At 36.8% G+C, this 20,228-nt stretch overlaps 1 protein-coding gene across 1 annotated transcript in view; it reads right to left on the bottom strand.

Moving 5' to 3' along the window:
• Positions 1 to 361: 361 nt before the first annotated feature.
• Positions 362 to 20,228, bottom strand: part of ESF1 (ESF1 nucleolar pre-rRNA processing protein) — a 33,008-nt gene continuing 13,141 nt past the window's right edge. The window contains exons 9-14 of the mRNA XM_075749761.1: positions 17,142 to 17,303; positions 9,245 to 9,366; positions 7,772 to 7,862; positions 2,896 to 2,963; positions 1,891 to 2,037; positions 362 to 1,302 (exon numbers count right to left, since the gene is read on the bottom strand). Coding sequence (XP_075605876.1) covers positions 1,015 to 1,302; positions 1,891 to 2,037; positions 2,896 to 2,963; positions 7,772 to 7,862; positions 9,245 to 9,366; positions 17,142 to 17,303 — 878 coding nt within the window. The 3' untranslated portion in view covers positions 362 to 1,014. The remainder of the gene's footprint in view (positions 1,303 to 1,890; positions 2,038 to 2,895; positions 2,964 to 7,771; positions 7,863 to 9,244; positions 9,367 to 17,141; positions 17,304 to 20,228) is intronic.

Below are 20,228 nucleotides of genomic sequence, written 5' to 3'. Positions count from 1 at the left end.
ATTTCCAGTAGCAAACACTTCAAAAAGCCAACCAAACAAAAAACCCAACTCAAAACTTCAGACAAATCAATCCCCACACTCCAGGGAAGAAAGGTAATTTTCTACCTACTGTATTTTCCCTGCAACATTGATACCTTTATCACCGACGCTAATACTAACATTGCCAAACCACGAGGTTTCTAAAACTGTATCATCTAGATCTGCCTTTCACTTCTTTCTTTCTTTTTAACATTTGCAACAATGGAAGTTTTTTTCTAAGTGTTACTATATAAATGTGAATGCAATATTAATAGCAAGAAGTTTAATTCTGACATAATTTCGTTTAGGTACAGAGGAAGAAAACACAGCTAAGTGCCCAAAATTCTTTCAGGCCAATTTAAACCATTTATTTCCAATCTATATTAATGAAACACTTCTAAATGGCAATAATTCTGTTAATTAGTTCTATTATCCAGGAAGTCTTCAAGTATTTAAAGAAGAAATTAACAAAGCATACATGTAATCTTTTAAAAACATACAAAAAACCTGTATACAAAATTTCTGCAATTTTTAGTTATATTAATACTTTCTTTATCAACAGAGATCTGTTTTACAGGCTTCTGTGGAATTAAAAACATTAAGACCACTTCGTCTCAGCAATAAACCTCTGTAGAAGTGTTTTTCTTATTTATAAATACAACCATAATTATGACTACTTTTTGTAACCATCTCCGGCACTTCTATCGTCTTTAAGAGACCACGTGATACAAAACAAACTGTCCCCAAATCATCAATTCCTTCCTTACGTGTTTTCAAGGTGTAGTTTTTCAATAATAATACAAAACAGTATTTGTTGTGGCAGAAAGAAAAGAGTGATTATTGCTCTAGTTGCTTCAAAACTCACCACCATAATCAAGTGACTTTTGGGAAAATTTTAGGTGGATAGGAATCAGAGCAGGCTGTAGTAACTTTAATACATGTCGCCAGTAAGAAGAGCTGAGACTACAGCAAAGTCTGAGTAAAAACAAAGTTCAGTTATTTGAATTTCTGCTTTTTCCTTGCCTGAAACTCTTCGGTTTTATTTTTGACAGATTTTATTAGCATTGATAAGGCAGGATCTATGGCTTTCTTTGCAACCTCTCCTTTCTTTGCCATCTTGTTTTCCTGCCCCTTAAGATCTTGCTCCTTTTCCTCTCTTCGGCGAGCTTTCTCTTCCAGGATCTTTTCTACTGCTTTTGTCTTCTTGAAATTTGGATCTGAAGGATCCAGATTAAACAGGGGAGAAGTAAACATGGCTTGGAATCTTGTATCGGCAACATTTACCTGAAGGCAGAAAAGGAGTACTTATTTTAGGTAACCTTTACCCGCGATATCAAAGCTTTTAAACGCAATAAAATATGAGCTGCTCAAGGAGTTGTAGCTCATGCGATTGTTCGCCATTCCTGGAACTGCTCCAGTCACAAAATCCCTGTGAGCGTGAAGTAGAGAGCCAGAAGATACAATTGGTAAAACAGACAAGTGAATGCTTGTACAAATCCTGTCTGTGCCTCTATCGGCAGACCAAGGAAAGGTTTGTTGTTGAGGACTGGCCAGGATGAAAGAGGCAGCGGGTAACAATCAGAACAAACATATCAATGAGTATTTTAGGCAAGGAGTTGTACACACCCTTGCATAAATAGCATCTTATCTTACACAGAGTTTGAATCTGTTCCCTTCAACCTTGTATCAGAGTATTTCTTACTGTTTGAAAACAGCTTGCAACTCCCTAAAAAGGTAAATCTCTCCTTCAGACAGAGTAAGGGAGGAGAAGGATATGAAACCACCAAATTTGCCCTGAAAGTAATTTATATTAACAATGAAAATAATTGATATCAACAAAGCTGAGCCTCAAAATCAAGAGTGCACCATTACCTGGAAGTCATCTTCTACTAATTCCTTCTTTTTCATTAAAAGTTTCTTTTTCTTCTTGCTCAAATTCTGTTGTTCTACAATCTTTTTATAATTAAAATGCTTTCTCGTATCATCCTCATCATCCATCATAAGTAGAGCCATTTCAGCCTGTGAAAAAATAAGAAAAAGTCACACCATGAAATTAAGTTTTCTATGAAAAATAGAGCACCTCGTTAATGAAGTCTGTATGAGTCTACATACATATAAATGAGTTGAAACAGGTTTGTCAGGGCAGTATTATTTCATCCATAACAACATTCTTTTAACATTTTGAGGTGTAATATTAAATACAATAGTTGATTTCCTTTTTATTAGGTATAAAATAAATGCAAATAGCTACATTTGACTTTCAAACATACTAATAATTTAATCTGAAAATTGTACACCATAACTTAAAAATGGATACAATTTTATATTGATATTTATATAGCAAAATTAAAATTAACATATACAAATTTAATAAATGTATTTAGTTAACTTGTTCTGAGACAGAATGAAAAGCAAACATGCAAAAGCAAACAATTCAATCTTCAAGGTTAAAAGTCTACAGCATAAGGTATGAACACACAAATGTTTCACCCAACGGTGATGTTAAAAGCAGACATTGAGCACTGCCCAACAGGCCAACAGACTGGGATAGCTTTGAAGCTGGAGGGACTATCAGCTCAACCGGCATGGCTTTTGTGCCCCGACATTGCCGTGCCACCTACCCCTCTTGGGCTGTGTTCAACTATGATCTTTCAGAAATACATCATGGCGTAATCCTAAAACATCAAAGTAAGGACCATCTACCACTCTTCTTGGGTAATTTTTGTCCCAAAAGCTCTCGCTATTAAAATGATACGGTTTTCTTCTATTGCTGTCCTATGGAATTTAGTAGTTCCGCTCACAAACACTTAACATTAATATTTGCAGAATTCAGGCAATGCAACATGTGTTGATTCTTAACATTTGAAACCACTTTACCTTTTGTTTTTCAACTTCATCTTCATCTTCTGAGGTACTTTCAACTGATTCTGCCTTCTTCTTTAAACCTAAGTGCAAATATAGGACATGCCCACATTTATTCAAGCTTATGCACAAAAGTATCATTTACCTATGAATAAAACCTCTAAGTGTATCTCATTTTCTTGCAATCAATACTTAAATGTCAGATATGGAAAAAGGCTGAAAAGTGAAAAAAAACCAGCTAGACTTAAAGCAATAAAAATCTGCTGAATATTTGTTTAATTTAAGGAGGTAGCAATATCCAAATGGCATAAACAAGTCACCAAAAAACAGTTAAAAAATTGTTTTACTGTATTTTTCATAGAGAAAATGCCTCCCAAGGCATTTTAAAGAGAAATTAGTTTATATGCTCATAGATGTAACTGAAGTATCCTTCAGTTTTCAAATTGTTCATTCTTTCTACTTAAGTAGACAATGTAGTAAATACTTCAGAATAAATAGCAAACGTGTGTATCTTCTCTGTATCCAGAATACAAATCCGCCAGCTGAAAAAGAGTACATCAGCCAAAAAAACCCAAGGACAAACAGGTTTTTAAATTTATGTGCAAGGCTAAAAGACCATGTTGTACTGTTAGCCATGCAAGCACAAAAAACCCCGTGCAAATAAGACCTGAACAGAATCACAGGAATGAAAATATGATTGACTCTGTTCAGACTGAATTATTCTTCTGATGAAGCTCTTAGTGTCTTAGAATTTACTTTAGATACGAAGTGCTGATTAGACAGACATAATGAATACTAACAGCATAAACCATTAGTCAAACATAACTTTTAATGAAAACAGACCCATTTATAAACCCTACAAAATCTAATTATTCTCTTTGGAATGCCTGTGGACCTTGATTAAGAAGGAGCAGGAAAAGCAGGTTTCCTGACCTGAACCACACACTCTGACCTTTGAGCTTGGAATTACATTCCCAGGCAATTTATTACAGTCCACTGGGGGTACACTTAAGGAAGATATTTGGCTCCATTTTGTTAAGCCAGATTTGTAGTCAGACTAGAAATACAAACATGCCAAAAAAACGTCAAGTTACATCACTAAATATACTCTGGAACAGGATATGTTTCTTGAAGAACAGTTTTTCCTCCCTTGACTATTTCTAAATGGATTCCAAGCTGGAAATGGATTTCTAGAAGAAATAAACCACCACCACCACCAAAAAATAAGCTATCCAGATGCGCAATGTCATCACCTTAAGAACTAAATTGTTGATTTAGTAGTTCCAGAAATGTGCAGGAAAATCAGTTTCATATATAATAATGTTACCTACCCTACACAACTTACGTTGATGTGTAGAAGGGAGAAATCAATGTCTTATCTAAGACTTCAACAACTATGAAATCTTTTGTATCTTCCCAGAACTGGCTAAACTACAGAAAAGAAAATGGGGCACAGAGATACGAATTGGAGACAATTATTCTAGAAGTTAAATCAGTAAATTGCTTAGCCTTTCCACCCATCCCTGAAAGAAGGGATCTCAAATCATCTTCCCTTGTCTTTTACTATACGTAGAATCCCAGAGGTGAAGATAACTTTTCTCCATGCCTTCAGAGACGACTGTTGCTGAAGCTGGGGGTGAACCAGGCACTAGTATCAAACTATTTACTTCTTACTATGACCCTGTGTAGGTAATAAAAACAGCTTGGTACCCAAAATCACTCTGAGCACTAAAAACTTTGTTTCACGCTGAAAGTCATTTGGTTTCAGAATTCACAAATACATCGTTTTCCTCTTTCTCCTGACGTAGTCCCTCTCCCCACACACATTCTGGAAGTCCCTTCCACCTTTTGCACACAGCTGAATGTAAAAGCTATGGTTAAGAGTCCTCCCCAACTGATTCCAAACCCTCGGATTTTACCTACCACCTGATCCCTGCTGCCATCATTTAATCAGATTTGGTCCACCCTACAGCAGCAGATACTCGTCTTCAATGTTATGCAGAACCCATCGCTGCTACTAGCCAGGAGAAAAGCTTCTAGTCTCTGCTGCAAACCCCCCTCAAGCTGCCGTTCAGCTCTTTCTCAGCTCAAGAATTTAGTTTGCAACATTCGCTTTGCACATCAAAAACTTGCCACTGCTAACGGTAAAAGCTAATCATAGTTTTGAAGACTTCAAATACAGAGACCGACCCCAGACCAAAAACTCCTCTCACAAGACCTCTCATCTGTCTCACTCAGAAGCTTGAAAGTCAGTCTCCAAAGCCTTGCAAAGACATGCAGTAAATCAATCAATGTTACAGGTAAGACCTTTATCTTCCAAGTACAGGTCCTACAACTATACTCAGATTTTGCTGTTAACCTCTTATGTCCCCACAGTCGTACTGTGACCTTCCAGCATTAAAAAGCCATCAATTCCTACATATATCATAAATTAGATCACAAGAAGGCATTAAATGGTTTGGAACCTATAGGAGTTGTAATAATGGGTAAAGACATGTAGCCCTTTTCCTCAAAGAAGGATCGATAGAAACTAAATTTAATAGTCTGAAGTGCTCTGAAACTATTCGGTGATCTCCAAAAGCAGGACATTGCTCTCATGTTAATAAGCAATTACACTATTCAGCTATTAATCTTCCAACAACTTAAGCTACAAACGTCATTCTAAGTGAACCTTTTCTGAGACCCCACAGAAACAGATGCAGTAAGACTGAAACTGGCCAAGGCAAATGACAGTTCTACACTTTCTGAAACAACACGTGCATCAAGGTAAAACAAAAGTGACAAATCCCCTAACTTCCACTTCTCCTTCCACAGCACGCAAATTTGTTAGGCCGTTTCTCTAACAGCTCCTTACGCCCTTGCTTCCTTTCAATTGCCTCAGGTTGTCAAAAACTAACTTCTACAAGACCCAGACACATTACAGTCAACAAGTGAATCCAGCACGGGAGCAAAGACACCACTGCAAAACCCTAACAGCACTGTTGCATCCGCACAGTTTCTGCACTGGGCCACCTGAGTCTGCAAACATATCCTGTTATATGCTTTTTCAGCGTAATCTAAGATCATCTGACAGTCAGTTTAAGGGAGGAAGTTCAATCTTTCAGGGGAATTGTGGAAGGCTTATGAAAAATTACAATCATTCAAGTTATTGATGCCTATACCCTAGATACGAAGTTGGCAGAGCTACAACCTAGTTCAAAGAGGATTGTAACCCACTTTCCCCAAGTGGATAAGCTAGCTGTGCTTAAAAACAACTCTAGCTATGAGATAGAGGCTCTTCTGGGTAAACTTGGTGAAAGCTAGACAAAGTTGTGCTGTGGAATCATTGTTAAAATATCAACTGGCTTTCAGCCAACAACTGTACTCTCCCTTTAAAACTTCTCCAGGGCTAACCATGTTCTGCTTTCCTCCTCTTACTACCTTATCAGTAATCTTGCAGACAATAGCTTCACTTTCTTAACCTTTATGTCTATTTTATTGTTCCCAAAGACTCCATACACACTAAAAGCTTACCCTCTATATTATGGACAAGAAGGTTTAAGAATCTTTCTCTGCTGAGTCCCTCCTCCATGGCACAAAGAATTTCTTATATAATGCAGGAGAAAACATTTTATCAGAGATTTCACATAGAATGCTGAAACATCAAACCTTAGTATGATAGTGCCTACATAATCTTCCTAGTTAAAAAAAAAAAAAAAAGGGGTGGAAGGAATGGCACCTTTACAACAAGTCCTGAAATAACCTAGACACAACTCACCAGGAAAGCATGGCAGAAAACAGCATTGCATGACACTTGAAATTGTGGTATTTTCTATAAAACATGGATAGGACTCACCCTACTGTTCTGTACTTCAGACTATTAAGACATGTACATAAGCACATTAAGACACAAAAAAGTCCACATTTTGGTTTTTAGTTATTTACTTTCTCCTGATATAAACTTCAGACAATCAGGACAGAAGCCTATGCTGGCTGGTATCAAAATAAAAAAAGTCATTTACTCTTTTTAAATGGAACTTGGATCTGAACTGCTACACTCAAAACCAAAAAACCCACAACCAGAAGAACAGACTGGTGATATTTGTAAATCTGTTGCTATCTTCTTTTTGTTCATTTGTTTTCTTTCTCTTTTTTTTTTTCTTTTCTTCTTTTAATATCCAACAGTGTGAGCCACCCTTAGGTTTTGGCTCCCAAAAGCATGGAAAGCCAGGAACTCACAGTTATTGATTGTCCCTACCTTAAAATTTTAACCAGCAAAATCATACTCAAAATAAATTTGCTGTTACCACAGCAAAAGCTAACTTAAGCATCAGACTGAAAAGCCTGTAAAAAAAGTATCCTAAAAATCTAAACTGGACAAGTTATTTCCTAAATTATTACATTTCACTATTTGGGTTTCTAGGCAGCCAGAGTACACTGGTAAAAACGTGTATCTGATTAAGAGAAAAGAAAATTGATTTCTTCTGAAACACAACTTTGTTGACGATGCAAAAAGATTTGACATTTATGTAATTGACCCAAACTTCAGAGAGATCCATACGTATCTGGCTCCTCCTATATAAAAGGAAACAGGCTTTGAAAGCAATGAAGTTCTTTCCTCTGGAATATTTAGGGGAGCAGATGGTCAGCTTGTTTCTAACAGCCATCCCCAGAAAGTGGCTAAATAACTGTCTCTGGTGAAAGCTAAGAGAACAATGTTCCCTACCATTCCACATATCACAATATGCCTCATTTTACAAGAAGAGGACCTGCAAGCTCAGGCAAACGGCACCTACTTTATTTCACTCTGAACATGCTATCTCTGCATTTACTCTAGCCCAACTTTGTTTCTAAAGCTCATTATTTAAAGAAAGGGCAGATTTATTCTAGAAGTCATCTGTCTTGGACCCACCTGTTTTCTCAAGTTCCTCAGCAAAATACGGGTCGTTGAGATCAACATCAGGTGGAAGTTCATCTTCACTCTGTTCTTTCTCAGCAGTAGCCTGTAACAAAGCACAGTCATTATTTCCATCAACATATAAACTACTACTAAAGTTTCACTGGCATTAAGATGTTCCTTCTGTTAGTAGCTATGAAGATGAATACTGACATACTGTATGCTGAACATCATAAAAGCAGAGGACACTAAAAATTGCTAGTAAAGACAAATTTAAAATCTGTTTCAAACAATTTAAAATCTGTTTCACAGATTGAAAGCTTTCTATGTAGCTGAAAAAGGGCTATTTACATCCTCTAAGGATCCTTATTACATGTACCCACAAGCTGTGATGCACTAGCTAACCATACCAACAAATTACAGGATCGCAGCATTGTTACGCCCTTACTTTTATGTTCCACAAAAGCTCTACTTGGGGAAAAACTTGAGGAAGGAGCTTCATTTTGTGCTCCGAAATTAAAAAAGATTGAGTTCGGATTTAAAAGAACAATTTTTATTATTGGAAGTACTGTGTCGTACACCTTGCCCCTTGACTTAATTTATCAGACTGAACAAGAATATTATGCTAGCAGAAGTTGCTCTAGTAACAGTAGAGTTGCACTCATCTTCTGTAAGGTTTAAGAGGTTACTCATCAAATTCCAGTTAAAACTTACCGGAATGCACAGCATAACTCAAGTTGTAGAGATTACTCTTAAAAACATTATTCTGCAACATGAATTATAGTCAGAGTAACTGAAGAATTTAGTGAAGCTAGACTCTATGCCACATGCTTTTCTCCTAGCGTATGCACAAACATTTCATTTATCTGCCTGTTTCTGCAAATGACTGCTACAGGAGACAGTTACTTCACAATTACTTTCTGCATCTGGAAGATGAAGCAACAGCAATTTTCACGTCACTATAGGACCATTTTGTTATTCATCCACAGAACTATTTACCAAATTTTCTCTTGCCATTTGAAATTTGAGTAGTTCTTTGTGGGTATTAATTCTTTGCCATTGCAGCTTTGGGAAACAAGTCTGTATTATTTAAGGCTAATAACTTCCAAAACTACAATTATCATTATCATAACAACTTTGAACTAATATGCATACGGTAGCAGAAAGACCCTTCCTAATGCATTCAACAATGTAAATTAAAAAACAACTGTTAGTATGACTCATTTATATTTAAAGTAACACAAGTAAACAAAATTTTGTGTAAGCATATTATGTTTGATCAGCAGTACCCCGAACATCCTTTAGTTCTGTAAGTTTGATGAGGCACTCTCGGTCTTTCCAAACTAGTGACTGCTGCACATTCAAACCTTAAAATAGTCCTGGAAGCTATACAACTTTTTATTTAGTTTATCCAAAACAAAATAACAGCAACTTAAGAAAACAAACAAACAAACAACTCCCCCCACAAGCGGCCAATACAAACATTACCTTTCTCTTTTTTTTAAGAATTCTTTTTTCTTTCTTCTTTTCTAGAAATTTTTGCCAGGGAGTTAGGTTATCCTTTCCTTCCAACCTGTTTTTGACCATTTCTTCAGCAGTTTCTTTGAGGCCTAGAACAAAAACCAGTAAGTTAAAGAAATGAGGTGAATCTTTACTTTTTTTGAATCAACTGTTTCGTCCTTTGTAAAGGAATCATCTAGTTTTTCTTTAACAAGTCTGTCAAAACAATATAAATATTGCTTCCAACAACATCTTTATAAATAAGATCAGTTTACAGGATGTATTTTTCCAAATAAAACATTTCTTCAGTAATACACTGTACAAGAGTCAGAAGAAGAGCTTGCTCATGTGATAGCCGATCCCCAACATGCTTGCTGTTTCTCACAAAAGTCTCCTCTCCAGACATCAGTCTACAGATGTCACTTTTTAAGGATGAGAGTAGCACAGTAAAACCACCACCAACAGACATATATGAGCCCTTAAATTTAATGTACCTTGCTGTCATTAGTTAAGATGAACAAAACCACCACAAATACCGTCCAGTCATTCCCATTTTTCGTGCATAGCAAAACAAAGTACAAAAGATGGTGATTCTGAGATGTTAAATTACTATCAGAATATAGGGTCATCTCACAGCTGGCTTCAACCTTTCCATTTCACACAGAGCTATTATCTGGTTGTCGCTGTAGCTGTATGCCTCACTCACAATAAAGTTGCCTCACTCACACAATATAGCATCTCCATTGCTGAAACTGTGCTTCTATGACAATGCTGCAGTATCTCCCATGACCGGTGTATTTTTCATCCATCATTGTAAAAAAGAACAAGAATCTATTATTTGAATAAGTTTAAAGTAAAAATGAATTCACAGCTAGAAAGCACAGGAAAACATAAATAAATCCCAAAGAATTTCTTGCATTATGTACTGACATCAAAACATGACATGTATTAAGGTAAACTAAACAAGTTATTTTCAAGTCATCTAGCCTTCTAAAGCTACTTAGCACCAGTCTGCCTTAACAACAGAAAACTACCTTAAATTAAAAAGCAGTACACAGCCAGTATGACAGTAAACCTAGATTCAGATTCAATGCTTGAGGTAAATAACTATTTTTTTTTTTTAAAAAAGTATTTCTTAACAAGAAGCAGAGATTAAGGGCATAGACTGCTTGAAACATATCAGCCTCTCAAAGAAACAAAGAAAAAATATTTGAAAGAATGTTTTCTGTTATCACTGGTTACCAGTTCAAATTGTATTAACTCCAGATCAAAAAAAGAAGCAGCGAGAGAAATAAACCATCCTCTTACTTGGTTAGCCACACCAAGTTACCAAAAGTAATTTTTGTATTTAGCAGCTACGTGACCTGAAAGATCAAAGGCAAAGAGTACCATTCTCCCACTAGATTTGGTGAGGAACTGTAACTATTAGATCCTTAACTCAGATCTGCATCTCTTCCATATCCTTTTGTTATAGGGATGGTGTAAGAGAAGCCCTCAAGTTTGCATTTCCTGACCTGTCAACAGTTGGGAACAGTGGCTAAATACTTTGCTGAAGGAAGCTTCCTCTTTCAGAGCATGACAGTTTTCCGAGGGTCCTAGAAAAGTAAACTCCATAGAAGTGCAACATATCTGGCTCTAAATAATTCTCACGTAACAACATCAGACAGTTCGGTTTGGATGTGTTGATTAGGTTTACATTAAATTCCGTAAGTTAGCACAGACTGCCACTGTTTCAAAGCCTAGCACTTGAAGCTGCACGCACAAGTATGTCCTAACCTTCAAGTTAGCCTTTTTTGTAAATATGCATTCCAATAGTTTCTCATCACGTGATCACATTTTACCTTTTCCAGAGGATCTTAACCGTTTGATCATGAACACGTAACTACTTGATATTTTGTGTTACTGGTCAATATATAGCAAGTTACTGACCACAATAATAGCAAAACTACCCAACATAATTGAGCCCTACTCTAGAAACAGAATGAAGTTTTCTATAATATGTATTCTTACAGCAGTCAAAGGTGCAAAAAATCACCTTAAAAAAGAATCCTTTAAATAACTTGAGCATCCCCATTTGACATCTAGAGTATTTAAATCCAGAATAAGCACTTAATATTTAAAAGCAATCTTCATTTTTTCGTGAAAAATGCCATACACTTCAGGAATGCTTTTTCAAAAGTCTCTACATCACACAGCACTTGCATGTTATGACGACAAATACTGATTTCAGGTGCAGATTATATGCTTCCAACACCTTCTTCACAAGATGGGCACTTGCAAAAACAAAATTTCACATGTAAAGAGATTAACTGATTTGCCTTGCAACACACTGGAGCAGAGTTCAGTGGCAGAAAGGCAGAATCCACTTCCCTGGCAGGAGGTAACAGCCTGAGCAATGAAGTATTTTTCTACTACCTGCAAATTCTTGCTTCATTCACTACACACTTTTTTTTTTTAAAAACTTCTGTAGCAAATGAGTCGGAGATCCTATAGTTAACATCCTCTTTTACGACATGGCTGATATATCATGGGAGCGTGGAGGAATCATGTTTCTGCTTCCCCCTCCAAGCCTGATATTTGCCGTCTCTTCCCCAATTCTACTTGTTCCAATTGCCTCTCTTCAGCATCCCCTTCTTACCATCCCAGTCCAGCCGTCACCTAACCAAATCCTACTCTCCTGCCCCTCATACCAGTTTTATTGCTCGGAAATCATACTCGGACCTCTCCAGATAGCCTAAACTAGGTCCCATTCTTTTTCCCAACCCCAAGGTTTCTCAATTGGGCAGTCCCCGCTCCTCATCATTCCTTCCAGCTCTCCTCAGTCACGAGGAACCGAAAACAGAATTCATAATGGAAAAAATGGGCAGCTTTCATGGACAGTTCTACCCGTCCTCAGAAAAGCAGGCAGAACGTTTTTCTGAAAAACTGCAAACACCAATTCCTGTTCTTGCGCTTGTCTACACTCCAAAAATAATTCAAAGGCTGGAGAACTGGTTACAACATGTCTGAAACATGAAGTGTGGACAAGATCTAAAATCATATTAAACCATGCCTTATATGAAGAAAAGAGTGGAGCAAAAAAGAAAGATAAAGCGTCCTTCTACCATCCTGGAAAGAAGCCAGAATTAACAGTAAGTGGCAAACCACTACAGCCACAAAAATTGGGTACTAAACCAGCAAACCAATGCAGAGCCTCAATAAAGGAAGGATATTGTATAGGTTCACTAAAAACGTGCCACTAAGAAACTCTCTCATACAACGAGAACAAATATTTAGTTATTTCCAACTGTACACCTCTTCATCTCCAAAGTCAATGAAAGCAGAGTCATCAGCTTCCCAGAAACTGAACTACTATTCCTTTGGATATTATTTTGCAGTGGTTTTGTGGAAAAAATTACTGGTCAGGTAGCAACCCTGCAGATTCTCTCTGAAGACAGTAAATGCTGGATTAAAAAAATATATGTCACATCTCCAGCAAGAGAGACCCAAAATCTCAAAGGAGGTTACAAGATTTCTTATTTATTTGCCTGGAAAATGGAATCATTTGATCCATCTGGCACAGAAGAACTTGGAGGAAAATACAGCCCTTTCTTGTGGTATTTGGCAGCCTCATGAAAGGCATTAGAGTTTCTCCACAGATTAGAATGGCTTAGAAAGTACTGTCCAGACCACTTCCCAAGAATAAGAGTGTATTTAAGTGGTCAAAAGGCTTTTGATTGCAGAACGGGAAAGGAATTGTCTACTTTAGTTAGAATTATTAACTGTCCGTAGAAAAGGCTAATTTATATCCTTATCAATATCAATTTATTTTTTTTTTTTTTAGAACGAGTCACACTAGTTTTATTTAATCTTCACAAATAAAGGCCAGGAAAAGAGGGGAAAAAGATCATCTATATTAGCCTAACACTAAATCATACCTGAGCAAAAGAATTAAAAGTGTGATAAATACTATAACAAACCTAAGTATATTGCTTCTCACACTGGTGGGACAGTGAGGGAGGGTGGGCAGGCCAGAATTTTTACTTCTCTAAACACTTTGTTTTGAAAACTTTTGGAAGTTTAACAGCATGCAACTGTCACAACAATTAGAAGCTAAGAAGATGCTTCTCTATTCTCAGGATATCTAAACAAGCAAGTCCATCATGCATGTAATACTTTACCAGAAAAAAAGAAACATCTTGTTGCAAATAGCTAAAAGGAACGGTAGACAGAAATATTCTGATAACATCAGAATTTGTCACCCCCAAAGATAAGACATCTTAACTCAAGACAGTTCTCCTAACATAGCATAACTGCCTGAAAATAAACCTGTATCACCCTGGGTGGCTAAGACGTCGAGTGTGAAGAACTATAGTGCTGAGCTCACGCGCAGCTGAGCACACACTGCTTCGTGCTGCAAGAGCTAAGACTGCTTCAGTCAGAGGACATGCTAAGCAATGATATAGATTGAGATATATATTCCATAGGAGCATTTTCACGCTCCATATAATCTGTAACAACGTACCGTTGGAGTTCACTACGCACTTTACAGAGACGTGATTGCCGGCTATTCGACTTCTGGTGAAAACAAATTTTAAAGTTTCCTTCAAGCCTAGCTAAATATTTACATCTCAGTCTTCCCAAAGGAAGAATTTTCAAGTCCAATTAAAAAAAAAAACCCCATGAAAAACGGGCTGAATATCATTAAGAAATGCAGTTGTGGTCTTCTCCCTCTTCACCTTGTAAAGGGAGCTTTGGGAGCTGGATAAAGATGTATAGTAATTGTTGCTCAAATCAGATATGATTAAGAAAACAGATGGATGCTTAAATATAACACTGATTTTTGTGCCTAAAAGAAACAGACCAAAGAAAGTTGGAACTACATCTAATTTATTTTTGCTGGCACTGTGGTTTATTTAAAACTATTATGATTCAAGAATAACTGAATCATTCACAAAGTATGCTTTCTATAACCATGTGTAAATATTTGTGCCAAAACTCAAATTCTTAAATTAATTCAAATCTCTGCCTTTCAACTGAAAAGCTCCCCAGATTTAACTGTTGTAACTCTCTGTATATTAAACATTGGGGCAGGAAAAAGATTTTGCAATAAGTCAAGCAGAGCTTGATAATAAAAATATTTCCACAGACATAAACTAGCTCTGAAAAAATTAAGAAGTCTTAAGAGATTATAACAAAAACTATTTTTGAATTCCCAGAATGCTCTAACTGAACATAATTAAATTGTTTTGGAATTTAAATAAGCACATTTGTTCAAGGAAAAAAACCCAACAAAACACATAATAACTAATGTACTTCTCTCCCATAAGAAAGCATAGCCTCAACTGCAAATATATCGCCAGAGCTATAAACTACTGTTCGGCATGTGCTGACTATTCCCCAACTTAAAAAAAAAAAAAAAAAAAAAAAAAAAAATCTCCCTTTCAGGTATGCAGGACCTCCTCTCCAGAAATCACTAAAGGCTAAAATGTTCCCATACATAAGACTCAAAAGCAAAGTTAAGACACTCATCTTCACTTTTAGGACTTTTGTTTTGGACAAAACCATATTCCAGGGCCTAATCGGTAGTAGTGGCATCACCCGACCTCACGGAGGTGAAGAGTCTAACTAGCAAAGGCAAGTGAACACTTCATGATTTCCAGAACCGCTGCTCTTTGATAATACTCTAACTTTTTCAGGGTAAGAAAGGAGGAAACACTAACATATACTGCAAAAATCATAGTTGCTGAACTGACATCATATACTATAAACTACCAATGTAAACTTCATTGTGCACACATGCACATTCACATCATTATATGAAAAAAACTGGGCCAGTGCACAGACATCCAACTGATTCTAGACAAAGTCAGTCATATTTATCAGGATAGGGGGTGGGGGGTATGGGGGGGTGTTGGTTGGGGTTTTTTCCTCTTTTTCCATCTCTCCCTCCAAAGAGATGAAGCTATAGCAAAAGTGCAAGGAGCCCTGCAAGAAAGTGCAGTAAGGAAGGGGTTGGACTAGATGCAATATGGAACAAATCCAATTTTCTAAAGTCAAGTTCAGTAGCAAAGAAACAAGGAGCCCATTTATTAGGGAACTGGATTCCACCTCTACTACAGTTCCTAAACGCTAATATAATTTACTTGTAACATGCAAGGCACAGTTTTAAGAGGCAGAGCCTTTCAGAAAACCTCTTGCTTGCCCTATGCAAGATGGACTAAAGTTTTCTTTAGCATCTCTTAAAACAAGTTTCCATCTCCTCCAAAGAATGGTTTGTTCCAGAATCCTAACTATGTCACCACCTTATGATGCTTAGACTTTTTCCATTTACAGAACTTCACTCATACAAGTTGCAAGAATCTGCGGAAGACAGACTGTGTAACAACACCCCCTCCCAAATGTGTTTTCCAAACCAACACAAAAAATGGGAGTTTTTGTAACTGTTTAAACAATGCCTGGCCTGTATAAATACAAAACACATTCCTAGCAGCAATCGTTTCAACTGCAGTTTCCACCCTCAGACTGAAAGGTGGCAACAACAAATCTTTGTAAAAATCTTAGAATAGCTACCTATGTATGAAAACTCAACTAAAGATACGAAGGGAGCCACATCAAGAATGCAAATACTGACACACTGTGGACAGATGAAGTAAAACATGACGATATAGCTGTGTAAGCAAGCACTTGTCCTAATGCAGATGATACGTGCTTTCTCTAAAAGGTTTTGGGAGAATTCATGTCAGAAATTATTGGAATTATATAAGCACAAGTGAAAGCACACAACTATTTTTAATGCCAGTGTATGCTTTTGAATACAGATCTTATCAAGAACTAGCAATAAAACTATTCTATTCAGTTCAATCAATTTCACTGACTCGGTACAGACCAGAACAAGATTTAAAAAGTGAGCATTTATATTCAGCCAAAGTTATCTGAGTGAATTCAGAATAATATTATTGTAAATCAGACAATTAGATCGGTATGCCTAGCTGGAATTAACACATCGGTGGTGAAGATCCAGACTTTGTCTTCTTTTCCAGAGTAGTTCTGTCATTTTAGCAAATGAAATTAAGCCTGCAACGAGATCTAACAAGTGCCAGGGCTGGGAAAGGCAGTCAGAATGAGCTCTGGGCCAGCATCAAGGAGAGGCCAGAGTGAAAACCTTTCCCATTTTGGATGTAGCGAGTTGTTAAACTGGCTCATTACATGCCAGGGAAAGCACACACCAATAGACAACATATAAAAATCTTTCTGAATGTCTTTTCATCATAAAGGAAAAAAACCCTGCAGACATTGGTTTTCAGATCTCAGGATGAGTTCTACTGAGATGCTATAGGGTGAAGTTATCTTTTTTTTTTTTTTTTTTTTTTTAAATTTCCAGATGAAAAACTGGATGTCACTAAATACAACCAAATATCCCCCAACTTTTCTTCCTGGTAGCTTTCTTTCCTATAGAGCAGTCTCACTGGAAGGTCAGACTTTTCCCTTCTTTGCTCCCCCAAATCTTCAGTATTATGCAAGCAAGATTTTCAAACCATTCTCCTCTAATTCTATGCTATGTTTCCAAACCATACCGTTTGTTATTTTTAAAAGTGTAGGTATATTTTATGACTCTATGGCAAACACATGAATTCTATTCAAAAAGATCTATAAAATGATGAATGAAAAAGCAAGCACAAAAAAACCTGGTACAACAATAAGCTACAAGGAACTTAAAGCTGAGGAACTGAGTTCAGTTATACTATTTCTTCTATTTCCCTCATTGTAATCCATCTGGATTTCAATTTATGGAAAAAAAAGGTAAGTTTCTACTACTATAAATCCAACACCTTACACTATATCCCTATCAGCAGGCCAATAGTACATATCCTCTAAGTTAGTAAAAGAAAAAAATAAAGCTTACCTGGAACCCATTTAATCTCCATTCCTATATCCTTTTCTTCCTGTTTTTTCTCTTTTTCTTGGATACTTTGCAAAAGTTCTCTGTACTTGGCAATTTGCTCTTCATCATCCTTTTGGCTTTTCCTGAGTTTGTCATCTTCCATTTCATGAGCTACATCACCACCTAGAAAGAGAGAGTAAAGCTATCACAGCCTCAAGAAAGTGATCAATTGAAGTTAATGGTTAGGACACCTAAGGCACATACATCGTCTCTGAAAAACAATCTAAAATATTTTCATCTATTATTCCCCCAAAAAGTAACCAGTTTTAGAATTGCCCTAGTTAGATGAAATAAAAATAATATGTCCAGTGAAGGAAATCACTGATCAGACACAGCATCCTTTACTGCGTTTTAAAATTATTAGTTTCAGAGTCCCTTACAGCAGAGTAGTACCTAAATCTCAAAAAAAAGTTGTGTAAAGCATTTTGAAAATAGACCACTATGTTTTAACAAATAAACCTTGCAAGATTCTTAACAGAGATTATTCAATGCCTTAATCTTCAGTGACTTGCTGAATTAACTAATGAAGCAAGATGGAAAGAGGTCTTTTTCTTCCTTTTTTTAGAAAAAACACAATTACAATGTGACTTGCAATAAGCTTTTCAGCAAATGTTTCAGAGAGGACAGGCTTTTAAGGCTTTAAAGATGCTGCATCTCCTTGAACTGTAGAAAACTAGGTTTGGGGCAGGCTCCTTTTTTCTTTTTCTCTGGTTTAGCAGTAAAGCCGTGCTTCCTACTGTACTGAGTTGCATGGACAGCGTAACTGGTGTCTAGAAAGACAGACCGCAGTTGCAAATTAACAGAGTGACCTCTGGTCTTTGCCTAAAACTTAGGTGTGACACTTAGGTTGTTCTCTTCCACATCCCATCACCCCAAGAAGCTGGTTGTTGGTTGGGAGCAGAAATCTCTACTGCTCAGTTAACTGCAGCTGCTTTTCCACTTTCCCCATAGTAGCTGGGATCTCCTAAGAGGAAAGCATCCGCTCACGTGGCAAGCAAAAGGCATTCCATTTTGAAAAGTGAGAAGAAAAATAAGCCATTTTGTTGTTTCTTCTTCCTGGTATGATGTAAAAAGGAGAACTACAGCTATACTGGATGGGAACTGGGTAAGTAACAGGCTACCGATTTGTATTTATTACGGTTTTTGCCAATTTCGCTAGGAGAAATTGAAGTGGCAATGCCTATTGTCATACTTTCTCATTTAAATAAAACATGCATTGCTTTTGTCAAATGTTCAACATGGCCTTCAAAAAACCCTTAAGAGCCTTTTCATTCCATATGCAAATAAAGAACACTTGACAACAGCTGCAAGAAAGGAAAAAGAGCTGAATATGTTCTCAAAGTTTGTTCAGAGTTCAAATAACCTTGTCACTAGCTTTCAAGTATCACGCTGTATGGCACAACGTGAGGAACCACTTTCTGATGGATATTAAGGCAGCAATGCTTTCTGGCAATAGCTTGTTCAAAGACTTTCCGAACAAAACACACAAACCAAAAAGTTCTGGTGCATTAACAGCTGCACTGCAAGACAAATACAATTAAGAGAAAAAAGCTTAACCTGTGAAGGAAGAAAATGCAAAAGCAGATGAAATTTAGAGTATAAAATACAAGTATATTCTTCTTTTTTAAATAGAAAGTAGTAACAGAAGTGCGAAAAGAAAAAAAAGAAAAAAGTTAAAATCCTGAGGCAGGTCCAAAACTTTCCAATACAATAGTTTGTAGGGTTTGTTTGTTTTTAAATGCTATAATTCATCAAAAATATAAACGAGTGCAGAGGCTCAATATATTAAATTGCTGATTGGCAGCTGTGTTACCTGAGATCACATTCTTGTAATCATAGTGTTTTGAAGAGATAGTATTCTTAATTTAAGAAGATTATCTTGCAATGGCTCAGTAGATTTTTTTTTTTATTTTTTTTTTTAACTCAGCCCTACAGGCTAAAGAGAGTAGAAAAATTATAGCAGACACAACATTTGAAAAGATGACTGCTAAAAAACTGAGTTTCTTCTAAAGATGGAAAGATAAAATTCCCCCTCATGATGTAATGGCACACTAGAAAATTCAGCTACTGATCTGGATGCTCATGGCCATACCACAAAAATGCACTAAATGTCTCAATTTTATCCAGGGTAGTTACTCAAATTCAGACAGATATAAAAACCTCCTACAATGCACGTAGACCCGCAGAATAAAAATAAAAAGCTCTACCTTCCCACATTCAAGAAGCAAGTCTGAGCGAGGTATTACTACCCCATGATAGGAAAAATTAAACGTGTTGACCTTAGTCTTGAGCCAGAAAATAGTGAAAAAGAAAACTTTGGCGTTTAAGCCCACTTTCCCACATTGTCAGCACTCTCTGAACAAGAAGTTGTGCCAATCCCATTAGTTCATCCAAATGATAATAACAAAAGGAAAATTTAGAATTCATGGGTATACAAAATAAGCTTATTCAAAGCATATCACAGTAGATGTCTTTTTGAAAGATATTTTTCAGAGAGCACATGGATACTGGAAGGAGAGAATGCGAACAGACAGATAACAGTAAATGAATGGTAAATATTACATTCTGGCTTTTTTACATATTTTTTGCATATTTTTTTTCAGGTCGGGGTAGTCTAACCACTTGAGTGGTGTGCACTGGACGCAGTTTTTAAAATTCACTTTGCAAACCAGGTGACTGTAGCCACTGCAGCCTTTAAGCACCTGGCTGCGCATCAGAGGTGACTGGGCATTGTAGAACCAGGCCTCTGATCCAGCCAGATGTAAGCCAAGACTAACACGCTTGCGATCACAGCTGGCTCCTGTCTAGTCATTTCTGAGTAGGGACACACTGGCCTGCAAAAGCACACACAGAAGTGTTCTTCAATTCTAAGTTACTGAGCACCTCCAACAGGTTGTATGAACTTCTTAGAAGGAAAGCTGAGGTGACCCCTGTTCCTGGCCTTTTTATTAAAAAAACAAACCCAAAACAAAAGCTCCTGCAAACATGGTTTGGAAAAGTATCCAACACCTGCATCAGTTATGTCAAGCTTCTGATGCTTCACAGAAA

Source organism: Balearica regulorum, chromosome 3 (assembly GCF_011004875.1).
Source record: "Balearica regulorum gibbericeps isolate bBalReg1 chromosome 3, bBalReg1.pri, whole genome shotgun sequence".
NCBI classification, from domain to species: domain Eukaryota; kingdom Metazoa; phylum Chordata; class Aves; order Gruiformes; family Gruidae; genus Balearica; species Balearica regulorum.
This window is presented reverse-complemented; position numbering and strand designations above follow the sequence as displayed.